The sequence below is a fragment of the Ictidomys tridecemlineatus genome, chromosome 4 (genome assembly GCF_052094955.1).
Source record: "Ictidomys tridecemlineatus isolate mIctTri1 chromosome 4, mIctTri1.hap1, whole genome shotgun sequence".
NCBI classification, from domain to species: Eukaryota; Metazoa; Chordata; class Mammalia; order Rodentia; family Sciuridae; genus Ictidomys; species Ictidomys tridecemlineatus.
Window position 1 is genome coordinate 14,717,070 of NC_135480.1, and position 12,073 is coordinate 14,729,142.

General features: G+C 46.6%; 1 protein-coding gene and 1 long non-coding RNA gene across 9 annotated transcripts in view; one reads left to right on the plus strand and one right to left on the minus strand.

The window, feature by feature from the left end:
• On the minus strand, nt 1-7,807 carry LOC120889561 (uncharacterized). 5 transcript variants are annotated; one of them, XR_013437564.1, is made up of 6 exons: nt 7,615-7,807; nt 7,380-7,467; nt 6,954-7,290; nt 4,580-6,335; nt 3,384-3,430; nt 1-446 (listed from the first exon to the last, which is right to left on the minus strand). It is a non-coding gene; the product is annotated as an uncharacterized LOC120889561 (long non-coding RNA). The 5 variants fall into 5 exon arrangements; XR_013437562.1 differs by having other exon boundaries at nt 7,592-7,807; XR_013437563.1 differs by lacking the exon at nt 7,380-7,467 and having other exon boundaries at nt 6,954-7,294; nt 7,592-7,800.
• Nucleotides 7,078-12,073, plus strand: part of Slc43a1 (solute carrier family 43 member 1) — a 25,095-nt gene continuing 20,099 nt past the window's right edge. For 2 of the 4 annotated variants that reach the window (XM_040284328.2, XM_040284330.2), the window contains exons 1-2: nt 7,078-7,214; nt 8,541-8,695. In XM_040284328.2, coding sequence (XP_040140262.2) covers nt 8,542-8,695 — 154 coding nt within the window. In that variant the 5' untranslated portion in view covers nt 7,078-7,214; nt 8,541. Of the gene's footprint in view, nt 7,215-7,934; nt 8,068-8,346; nt 8,696-12,073 lie in introns of those variants that run through there. The other 2 variants (XM_040284329.2, XM_040284327.2) reach the window with 2 other exon arrangements.

The following is a 12,073-nucleotide window of genomic DNA, read 5'->3' on the forward strand; positions in this document are numbered from 1 at the left end:
TTAATCCTCAAATGTGTTTTTGCTTCATTATCAATTTTAAATATCAGGAAATGTCTCATAGAAATCTGCAATTCGTGTTTTTCAAAAAGTTAGATGAAGCTAGGCACAGTGGTGCATGCCTATAATCCCAGCAATTTGGGAGGCTGAGGCAGGGGGATCGCAAGTTTGAGTCCAACTAAGTGAGACCTTGTTTCAAAAAATAAAAAGGGTTGGGTATGTAGCTCAGTGATAAAATGTCCCTGGGTTCAATCTCAGTACAAAAAAAAAAAAAAAAAAGAGGATCTGATAGTAAGCATTCCTGGTTGGCAGCAGTCTGTAGGATGGGCAGAGGCTTGGCCTTTCACCAAACCTACCACCACTAATTTCTTCCATCCTTCTCATCATCTGCTTGACTTGCAAGCATCTGGTCTGGGTCTTTAGCTCTGGGTGTTGAGATGAACTGGATGCTACATGAGAAAACATGTTAAATATCTGTAATAGGCAGCTTGAAAGATCACTGGAACCTCCCTTGAGTATGTACTACACCTTCAGACTTGCTTCTAATAAACAGAACTGGCAAAAATGAGGGGATACCAATCCAAAGTAAAGTTACTAGTGGGACGCTAACTCCAAGATTAAGTTACAGAAGATTGCAATGTCTAGTAGTGCCTCTCCCTTTCTCTTTTCTTCCCTTTCTCTTGCTTACTCTGATGAAGTTAAGCTTATTTCCATGCTGTGAACTGACCTGTGAAGAGACGCATGTGGTTAGGAACCAAGGGCAGCCTCCAGCCAACAGCCAGCAAGGATCTGAATCATCCACCATGTAAGTGAGTGTGGAAGCAGATCCTTCCCCTGCCGAGCTTTCAGAAGACTGCATTCCTGGCCTACACTTTGAAGTGTGTAAGAGACCCTGCAGCTTAGTCCACCTAAGCTGCACCCTATCTCCTGACCTACAGAAACTGGGATAATATTATTTTAAGACACCGTGTTGGGCTGGGGATGTGGCTCAAGCGGTAGCGCGCTCGCCTGGCATGCGTGCGGCCTGGGTTCGATCCTCAGCACCACATGCCAACAAAGGTGTTGTGTCCGCCGAGAACTAAAAAATAAATATTAAAAATTCATTCTCTCTCTCTCTCTCTCTCTCTCTCTCTCTCTCTCCTCTCTCTCTTTAAAAAAAAAGACACCATGTTTTGGGGTCATTTGTTACTCAGCAATGGACAATAAATGCATGTATAGATAACTAATACACAACTGATGCAAATGACTGGTCATTTCACACCTATACATAGAATGTGCCAGGTACCATTCTAGGCACTTGGGATGCATCAATAAACAAAATAAATAAAGATCCTTGCCCTCTTGGAGAAAGAAAAAAATATATACATGGTTTCATATAGAAGTCTGGGTGAGCAGTACTGTTCTGAAAGGAAGACAGCTCCTTCAGCATTTGGGGAAAGCTTCATAACCTCTTTCAGGTTTTAGACAATTAAAAAGCTGGCAAAGTGGGGCATGCTTGTAATCCCTGTGACTCTGGAGATGGAAACAGCCAGCAAGGATCTGAATCATCCACCATGTAAGTGGAAATCTGAGGCCAGCCTCAGCAATTTAGCGAGGCCCTAAGCAACTTTTGATCCTGTCTCAAAACAAAAAAAACTAAAAAGGGCTGAGGATGTGGCTTAGTGGTTAAGTGCCCTTAGGTTTAATCCCCAGTATCAAAACAACACAAACAACAACAACAACAACAAAGCCCTTTAAAAAACTGTGAACCATTTGCCCACCAGCGCATGTAGAATTTTGCATGCAATTATAGAGATTTTCATAAGAGCTTTTATGGGCTGACCTGAGAGGAGTCTTGAGACAAGTATTGTTTTAGGTGCTGAGGCAAAGGAGAAACAAGATTAAAAAAAATTAGAATGGAAGACAGGTGTTAAAAACAGGTGCTTTCTGTGATAAGTGTTAAAAAAGATGTTTAGGGAGTGTGGAGCTTTATAAAAGAAGGTTCGTGCACCCTCTAGCCTGGGTGCTCAGGGAAGGCTGCCTTCCAGAAAGTGATCAGTGTTTCAAAGGTTGGGTAGGAATTTGCTAGGAAAGAGGTAATGGGTGGAAGTGTAGTGTGAAGAAGGTGGGTACAGATACTTGACTCTGAGCCATATAGTCCATCAAAGGAAACAGACACAGCTTGATGAGTTTTGTTAAAGGAGAAAGTCAGTTGTTATATAGGTCAGAAAGCAAAAGGATCTATCAAACAAATTATTGTCCTTGCAATCAGGCACTAAAAGGAAGTGACCATTAAGTCAAGATCTGAAGGGCTGGGTACCAGGACGCAAACCTATAATCTCAGCTTTTCTGGAGGCTAAGGCCGGAGAATCACAAGTTCAAGGCCAGCCTGGGAAACACTCCGAAACCCTTTCACAATAAAAACTATTAAAACACACTGGGGATGTAGCTCAGTGGCAGAGTGCTTGTCTAGCATACTCAAGGTCCTGGGTATGATCTCTAGTACTGGGGGAAAAAAAAAAAAAAGTCTGAAGGATTGCTTAGTGAGGCCAGAGCAGGGGAATGTTCCAGCCCAAGAAGAGCTTGAGGTGAGAGAGAACATGGAGCATTAATGAGTAGGAAGCAGGTTACCATGGTGAGAACAAACACAGGAAAGAGACTAAAAAGGAGGGATGCGTGCAGCAGGTGACTCAGATGACACAGGACTCAGGGGCTGTTATTGAAGTCTGTCATGAGAAGGGTCCTCAAATGTCATTTCCTCAAGGGTCATGAGAAGCATCTCAAGGGAAATGACCCAATCAAATCTGCATTTCTAGTAGACTATGCCCACTGGAAAGTTGGTCCTGTGCAGGGGTGGAACTGGGAAAGCCATGTTGGAAGGGTGGCAAGAAGTCCAGTCCAGAGCTGTGGACTCGGCTGGGGGAGTGAGGGAGCCTGGGAGGGCTGTGTATGGAGGTGTGGGTCTTCAGAAGGTAGGAGCCACAGGCTCGCTGGCAAGTTGGCTGTGGAGAAAGAGACAGCAAAGTCTGGGATGATTCCAGTTTGGTGGCTTAAGCCCTGGGAGAGGTGGTACTTTTACTGACACAATCAATAATGGAGGAGAAGCAAGTTGTTGGGGAGGAAGGTCAGTTTTGGTCACTAGAGATTACCGAGCATGCCTGTGGTCTTAGAAGATTGTGCTACATTCTCCCTCATCCCAAGTGGTTCATCCATGCTGGTCCTCATCTACCTCCCAAAACCTCAGGTGTCCTCCTGGTGTAGGATAGTTCATGTGCTGTTTCTTCCTCTTGGGGGTTGATAAATCCCACTGACTCTGCCCCAGAAAGCTATTTTCAGATCACAGCATACACATCAATTACCCTTAGACTTCCCCATGACCACCCTCCCCCATCTAGATCAACTCCCACCCGTGATATGTTCCCACGCAGTGTATCTTTATCCTCCATGGCACTTCCTGTAGATGAAATTACACTCAATGTGTAACTATTTGACTCATTTATGCCTCTGTCCCACTGGTTTTTCTCTAATGATAGGGCTTATATGTCTTCTTCACCATCCAATCTCTAGTTCTTGATGTATATGAAGATGTATATGAATTTTTTATGTATATGATTTTTAAAAAAATTGAGATATAATTCACATACCAAAAAATTCTCTCTAAATTTTAGAGTATATGATCCTGTGTATCTTAGCATGTTCACAAAGCTGTATAACCATCACCATTATCTAACGACACAACATTTATTGCCACAAGAAGAAATCCCATAACCATTAGTAGTCATTCCCCATTTCCCCTCCTGTAGTTTCTCACAACCACTAATCTATTTTCTGTCTCTATGGATTTGCCTTTTCTGGGCATTTTATAAATGCAATTGTATGTGGCTTTCTGTATCTGGCTTCTTTCACTCAGCATAATTTTCAAGGTTCACCTATGTTGTAGCTTGTATCCATACTTCATTCCTTTTTATAGTTGGATAACATCATATTGTATGGGTATTCCATATTTCATTTCTCCATCAGTTAATGGATAATTGGATTGTTTGTGCTTTTGACTATTATAAATAATATGGCTCTGAACACTGTGTAAGAGCTTTTGTGTTGATCTAAGTTCTCAGTTCTCTTGGGTATATATCTAGGAGAGGAATTACTGGGTTATAATGGTAAGTCTATGTTTAACTATACAAATAGGATATGCCAAGTGGTTTTTTAAATCGGCTATGTAAGTTTTTTGACATTCCTCACGAAAAGTTTATAGTACGTATTTTTTTAAATATTTTTTTTAAAGAGAGGGTGATAGAGGGAGAGAGAGAGAGAATTTTTTAATATTTATTTTCTTTAGTTATCAGCAGACACAACATCTTTGTTTATATGTGGTGCTGAGGATCAAACCCAGGCCGCACGCATGCCAGGCGAGCACGCTACCGCTTGAGCCACATCCCCAGCCCTATGGTACGTATTTTTAAGGCTAATAGCTTCTCACAGAATGAATTCAATCAGGTACTATTATTTTCAGCACTTAAAAAAGCAGAATGAAGCTCAGGAGATAAGTGACTTGGGCAACATCCACAATTTATCAGTTGCAGAGCCAAGATTTAGATCCCACCTGACTCTTGATCCAGCGCTCTTGTCCAGTAAGCTGTGAAGTAGTCTAGCCAGGAGCCCACATGAGATCCAATGGGATAACACTGCTTTTCTTAAGCTATGGCTAGTATCAGGAAAACAGTCTAGGAAGGAGGTTTTATTTTTGGAGCTAGAGGAAGAAAGAGGTTGATAAATCCTATTAATTTGGGTACAGAAGTATATCTTGGTTCTCTCCCTTTGCTTTCCTGTTTTTAAAAATCTGAACTATTACAGTGGCCTCCTAAGTGCTTTGATTCTCCTTTCCAATATGTCCTCCATCATTAAACCCATGAACTTGACCACATCTATCCCTTTATTAGGAAGAACAAAACAAAACACACCAAAAATCTGCCAAATCCAGGAGTTCCCATCACCTTCTTCACAGCACTGGAAATCCTTGGCTTCACAGAAGTCATTCCAAGGTGGCCCTAGCCTACCTTTATAGCTTAATTTCCCACTACTCCCTTTTCATGTATTCAACAAATGTTTACCCTGGGTGTTTTACATGCCAGGTCCTGTGATAGGCAGCAGGCATACAAATTACCTATAATGTGGTCATTCCTGCCTCCGAGAAATTGATACCTCATGGGATGGGGAAAGGGAGGAAGGAACAGAACTTCCTTGTAGATGTCTGTGTGGTCTTCAATGGAGGTCAGCACAGTGTTTGGGGGGTTATTTGGGAAAGGCCCCTAATGCAGCGTAGGAGGTCACACAGCTTCCAGACAGATATGAAACTTGAGCTGAATTGTGAAGGATGAATATATTAGAAATGAAAAGAGGAATCTGTCATTCCATCAAGAAGGAGTAGCAGGTGCAAAGGTAGGGAGGTGTCAAATCAGCTGGATGGACCTTTGGTTGCATATGTGCTCACTGAGAGCTTATTAGGTACCAGGAGCTGTGGATACCCAGGCAGTGAACTCAACAGACAGGGCCCTTGCCCACAGGGAGCTGGTACTTCTAGGGGTAAAACTGTGGAATGCAGGCTGGGATAAGCAAGGGCAAGCCTCCCCGTCATGGGGGGTGTGTGGGTCACCAGAATCTCATGGGGGGAGGTGTCCACAAAACCCTGAGATTTTGAATGTACCAGTATTTTCATAGAGTGGATTAACAATATTTTATTGTTTTCTCCAGGGCATCCATGACCCTCTTGGGTTAGAACATTTATTCTAGGTCATCTTGTGCAGAGCTATGAAATTAAACCTTGACCTGAAGTTCTGGTAGCCGGTTTATTTATTTATTTATTTTTATTTTTTGGTGGCACTGGGGACTAAACCCAGGGCCTCACACATGGTAGACAAATGCTTTACCACTGACCTACACTGCATGCTCCCGTGGTGCATTTTAAGAAGTGGAATCACCAAAGCCTGACTAGGGCTTTTGCCAGAGAGAACATCCCGTGCCTTTTCTACTGCTAAGCTTTTGCTTCTGTCATTTCCCCGCCTAGAGGATTGGAAAGAGCAGTGCTTAGAGCCTGACAGATCTGACCATGCGTCCTGCCTCCAACTACCACCTGACAGCCTCCAGTATTCTCCCTAAGTGAAGTTATGATGTCTGAATGTGTATTCTTCTTCTTCTTTTTCTGTTGCAAGTCTCCAGCATATGGTCACCACTTGGCAATGCTCTTCTCTTGGCTTGGTGGCTCAGCTGCTCAGGGGTCCTGTCTTGTCTGAGGCTTTTCTTGGAACTTTCTGTGTAATTGCTCATCCTGTCAAAGAGCTTTACAAGCATCACTAAGTCTTCTGAAATAATAACAACAGCGGCAGCAACAATTAACATTTATTATTCTTACTATGCTAAGTGCTATACCCAGCTTTTTGCCCCCATCACAATCCCGAATCCCTTCTGGAAGATAGCTAAATTCTATTGTCATCTGAATTTTCAGAGGAGATAACTAAAAGCTCAGAGAGGTTAAGTAAGTCGCCCAAGATACCCCAGGCTAGTCAGTTTCAAAGTCAAGATTCCGACCTGGACAGAAGGAAATCCAAAGAAACCTGTGTCATTCTGCCTCTTGGAAAACTCTACTTCCAACTGCACAGTTCAAAACCCCACCCAAGCCTGCTTAGTATCCCCGTGGGTCGGCTCCAGCAGAGTCGTCATTCTTTGTTTTGACCAAAGATGCAGAAGGCGTGCCAGATGTTAGCCCGGGAGGACAAGGGAGGAGGTGGGGGTCGAGGGTGTCAATTCAGGAGCTGGGGTGTGTGCGGGGAGCTTATCTGGGGACCGACAGGCGAGTCACGTGCATGTGAAACTCGACCTAGGGGGAGGGGAAAGGAAGGGAGCTCCCGCCCCTACCTCGGGGCGCAGCTCCGGACGCGTGTAAACACAACTATCAATTCGGTAGATCACTTCGTTCCTACCCTGCTTCGTGGATCCGTGGCGCCCGGCAGGTTCCAAGCTCCGTGACTTCTCCCAAGAGAGCGGAGGAGTCGAGACCACTGGGCTGTCGGGCTGCAATTTCAAGGCCCCCGGGTCCAAAGAGCAGAGAAGACCTCAGCGTGCGCGCAGATCAGGGCTGGGCCCGCCGGTCCCGGGACACCCGGAGTGTGGACGTGCTGCCAAGGGTCTGAGCTCCAGGGGGCGTTCGCAGCTGCAGAAGGCGCGTTTGCCCGCGACCCGAGGTGAGCCGCGTGTGAGAATCAGTGTCTTCAGCTGCAAGTCCGCTGAGAGCCACCCGGGCCGGTTCCGATAGACTCCCTGACTTCCCAAGAAAAGCCCGTTACCTGAGCTCTTGAGCCCTGCGGCCCATTATCCCCTCTCCAAGCGCGCCCCCCCCTCCTCTTTACCCTGGCCCAGTGGACTCTGGTGTTCCTCTCGGCCCCCCTTGCTGCTCTGCTTGGCGCGACACTTGTCAGGAGAGACCTCCGGGAGCCCCTGAATCGAAAGCCCCCATTTCACAGAAAAGGGTACTGTGGCTCTCCCGCCCCCCGGGAGAAGTGACTCGTGCTTCCCACCCCTTGATCTTGGGCTTTCCATTTTGCCCTCCCCAGTTCCTCACCTCTCCGCCTTCCTCGGTCTTACCCCATTCGTCTTGTCGCTCCCGCCCCCGCGCTGCCGGCCCCAGGTCTCCTCCCGCGATGGCTGTAGCGGCCCCGGCCGGGGCGAGTTCCGATTCCTTTCTCCCACCTCTGGTAAACACACTCGCCCGCCCGCCAACCCATCCGCTGCCACTGCCCTTATAAAGTCAGCCACCACCGGACTTCCTGCCTAAGCCTGAGCCCCCTTCCCTGGCTGGGGGGAGCTGGCGGGCTCCTAGGCGCGCGACTTAAATCGGGTCGCCTTGGGAGTGAGTGAGGGGCGCGTGGGGACGCCACATTGCCAGCCCTGGGTCTCCCTCCACGTGGCAGCTGTTGGATTGGCCCATGAGACTGTAGGGACACGGATCGCCTGGTGCAGCAAGCAGAGGACTTATTCTCGCCTGGCTTCAGAGGAGAGGAGTGGACTGAGAGGGGCAAAAGGAAAGAGGGGTCTTTGGTTAGCCTCAGACTTCCCTTTCCTCCTCCTGCCTGCTTCTGGGGGGGGGGTCTTTCCTGGGGCAAGAGGCCAAAGAGGTCAGACATGGGCTAGGGGAGGCTTCAGGGCGCGCTTTGTACCTTACTGAATTTTGGAGACTTGGGGAAGTTCTGGTTTGGCTCTGCGCGCCATGGCCTGGGTGGGAGAGCCCGGCAGCACGCCAAGAAGCTTCTGTGCGCAGACAGGACCTTCCTTGTTTTTGATAGTGGCCCGGCGGGAACCCAGCGCCGCGTGCGTACCTGGCACTGCCAGAGCGCGCCGAGCCAGCTTGGCAGAACTGGCTAGGAAGCTCTGGGTTCTATGGGCCTTCCATGAAGGTTCCATCGCGGGGTGGCACAAGGGATCTCAGGAGCTACCATGATGCAGTACCCTTCCCAGGGGCCGTTGAGAGGTCCTTCGCTCAGCGTTCTCTTTCTCTGCAATCTCTCGACCAGAATGGCCCCCACGTTGCAACAGGCGTACCGCAGGCGCTGGTGGATGGCCTGCACCGCTGTGCTGGAGAACCTCTTCTTCTCTGCAGTGCTCCTGGGCTGGGCCTCCTTGCTGATCATACTCAAGAACGAGGGCTTCTATTCCAGCTTATGCCCAGGTATGCTGGGGTCGTCTGGGGCAGGGACCGCAGAGGGAGGAGGTGGAAGCTGAAAAAGACTGTAGGTAAGCTAGAGAGAGAACAGGACTGCTCAAAAGGGGAGCCCTAGGCTGGGGATTGGATAGCCTCACTTCTTGACCTCTTAAAACTTCATCATGAAATGGGTGACATTCCACATGCTCCACTTGGAATATATCAACCAACTGAATGCTGGGTTCTGGCTGGGCATCCAGATCCTGGGATTCTTAGGCAGAGTCCTAAGTTTCTGACAGCCTCCAGTCTAGAAGAGGATGTAGTCTCTCTGAAATGTCTCACCTAAAAGGTGAGGGATTTCTTTGTGTCTGTTGAGCCAGGGTGCTGGGGATGGAGCTCAGAGCCTGGAGCTCAATACCAATAAGCTACATCCCCAGTCTTTTCACTTTTTTTTTTTTTTTTTTTTTTAATATGTGTATGTGGTAGTGGGGACTGAACCCAGGATGGGGGATTGGGGCCTACCACTGAACTACACTTCCAGCCCTTTTAAAAAAAAATAAAATTTTGAGACAGGGTCTCACTAAATTGCTAGGCTGGCTTACAACTTGCAATACTAGCCTTTCCTGTAGCTGGGAGTTACAGACATGTGCCACTGAGCTGTGCTCCCAAGGGATTTCTTGAGGTCTGCTGTTGTAAAGCTAAAAAAGAGAAAGGAATCCCTTAGGTGGCAAATGCTTGTAATTCCAGCCAACTGGGAGGCTGAGGCAGGAGGATCACAAGTTCAAGGCCTGCGCCTGCAATTTATCAGGGCCTGTCACAAAAAAGGCCTGAGGATACAGTTTAATAGTAGAGCATCCCCAGGAATGGGGACAGGGGGGTCAGGGGAAAGCCACACAGAGTGAAATATGAATGTGAAGGGCCTGCATTCTTCTCTTTGCAGGACCTTGAAGTCCCCAGGTTTTCAAATCTTCCATTTGCATGAAGTCCATAGTCCTGTTTCCTCGACAATGGGCATTGTGGAGGGTCTCTGTTTTCCTCCAATCATCTTGACCTTGTAGGAATGGCCCTGAATGCTGAAGTGAGAATTCTAAATGCCCCAGGATTAGTAGCTGCAGCCCCGAGCTGTCTGCAGCTGTCCAGGGGAAAGGAGTTTCCCTTCTGATGTCAGGGACTTGGTGGGTTTCTCACTTCTCTGGGAGGAAAGTGCTTAGCTGACAAGCTCAGCTAAGGAGCCAGGTGGAAGTGGGGTTTGATTCTTTTCCTCCCTCCTTACCCCTTCCTCAGCCTCCCTGTTCTAGAGTAAACTTGGAAGGAAGGCCAATTTGGATTTGATTCTCAGCTTCCACCATGTATACCAGCTGAGTGACATCAGTGAGTTCCTTAGACCTTGAGCTTGGGTTACTTGGTCTGCAGAATGGGAACAATAATTTCTTTCCCAATAAGAGTATCTGTCTCATTGTTGAGAGACTCAGCAATGCTTGGTAAATGTTTCTGGCTTCTCCTGTCTCCCCAACTCAACATGTCTCACAGAGCATGCTGTGGCTGGGGAAGAAAACCAGCTCCCGTGGGTGGAGGTCGGGAGGTCTTGATCTCTGCTCTGAGCAGCAGCTGCCCCACCCTGGGGGCTGTCTCATCTCTGCCAGGGTTATCTGTAAGGAGCAGGCACATGCCTAGGCCTCCTGGCCTCAGTTCTGTGGGTTGGAGGCTGTAGAGCTGAGCTGGCCTAGGAAGGCAGGTGAGTTGTTGAGGAGGAGGCCTAAGAGGAAGTGATAGGCATTTCGGGGTGGTCAAGAGGATCAAATCGTGGGTCACTAGGGGACTCATATGACACCCAAGTCCCCTCTTGAGTTTTCCCTGGAGACTGGAGAAGACCTGCCTTTGGCTACCCAATGGCTCTGATGCCCACCACTGTTCCTGCCTTTTCCACCTGGAGCTGGTGGCGTTTTCTAAATCAGCTTCCCTGAAGATTAATTTATATCACACATTTTGATGAGGCTTGACAAGTTTGTACACCCCAGTAACCATCACCACAGTCAATGTTTAAAACATTTCTGGGGCTGGGGATGTAGCTCAGAGTGCTTGTGCCTGCCAGCGTGCTCAAGGCCCTGGGTTTCATCTTGAAAAAGAAAGAAAGAAAAGCTATTTCTACCACCTCAAAACCTCTTGCTTCCCTTTTAAGGGTCCATCTGTCCACCTGTGTCTTTAAAAAAATATGTAAAACAACTTTAGCAAGACAAAATTTACATATCTTACAAATCACTCAGAGTTGTACAGTCATCATCTCCATCAATTTTAGAACATTTTCTTTCCTCCCAAATGTAACCCTCTACCCATTTAGTAGCACCCACTCTCCCCACTCTTCCTTCTACCCCAAGCACTATGCAGCTGCTCCTCTACTCTTTATTTTCTGATCTTTCCTTCCTTAATCCATTCATTCTTTCCTCCCTTCCTTCCTCCCTTTCTCTTCTTTCTTTCCCAGGATTGAACCCAGGGGCCTTACCACTGAGCCATCTCCCAGCCTTTTTATTTTTTATTTAGAGACAGGGTCTCACCAAGTTGCTTAGGATTTCACTAAGTTGCTCAGGATGGCTTTGAACCCCCGATCCTTCTGCCTCAGCCACCTGAGCTGCTGGGATTATAGGCATACGCTCGCCCGGCTAACTTTAACATTTTGAAGAACCTTCAGACTATTTTCTTAAGTGGCTACACCATTTTACATTCCCACCAGCAGTGTATGAGGGTTCCAGTTTCTTCACACACTCGACAATATTTATGATTGTTCATTTTTTTATTATAGGTATTCTTTTTAAAAATATTAATTTTTTTAGTTGTAGTCGGACACAATACCTTTATTTCATTTATTTATTTTTATGTGGTGCTGAGGATCGAACCCAGGGCCTTGCATGTGCTAGGCGAGTGCTCTACCGCTAAGTCACAACCCCAGCCCCTTATTATAGATATTGTAATAGCTATAAAGCAGTATAATTTTTTGGTTTTGATTTGCATTTTCCTAATGGCTAATGATGTTGAGCATCTTTTCATGTGCTTATTGGCTATTGGTATATCTTTGGAGAAATGTCTATTAAAAGCCTTTGCCCATTTTTAAATTGAATTATCTTTTTATTATTGATAATTAATAATTAGTTATTTTTAGTGTTGAGGATGGAACCCAGGGCCCTGCACATGCTAATCGTGGATTTCAGGGCCTTGCACATGCATATCATATGCGTTACCCCTGAGTTCCATCACGAGCCCTTGTAAGAGCTCTTTATATTCTAGATACAAGTCCTTTTCAGATATATGATTTGCAAAAGTTTTTTTCCACTATGGATTCTTTTTATTTTCTTGAAGGTATCTTTTAGTGCATGATAATTTTGAATATTGACAAAGTCCAACATAGTTGGA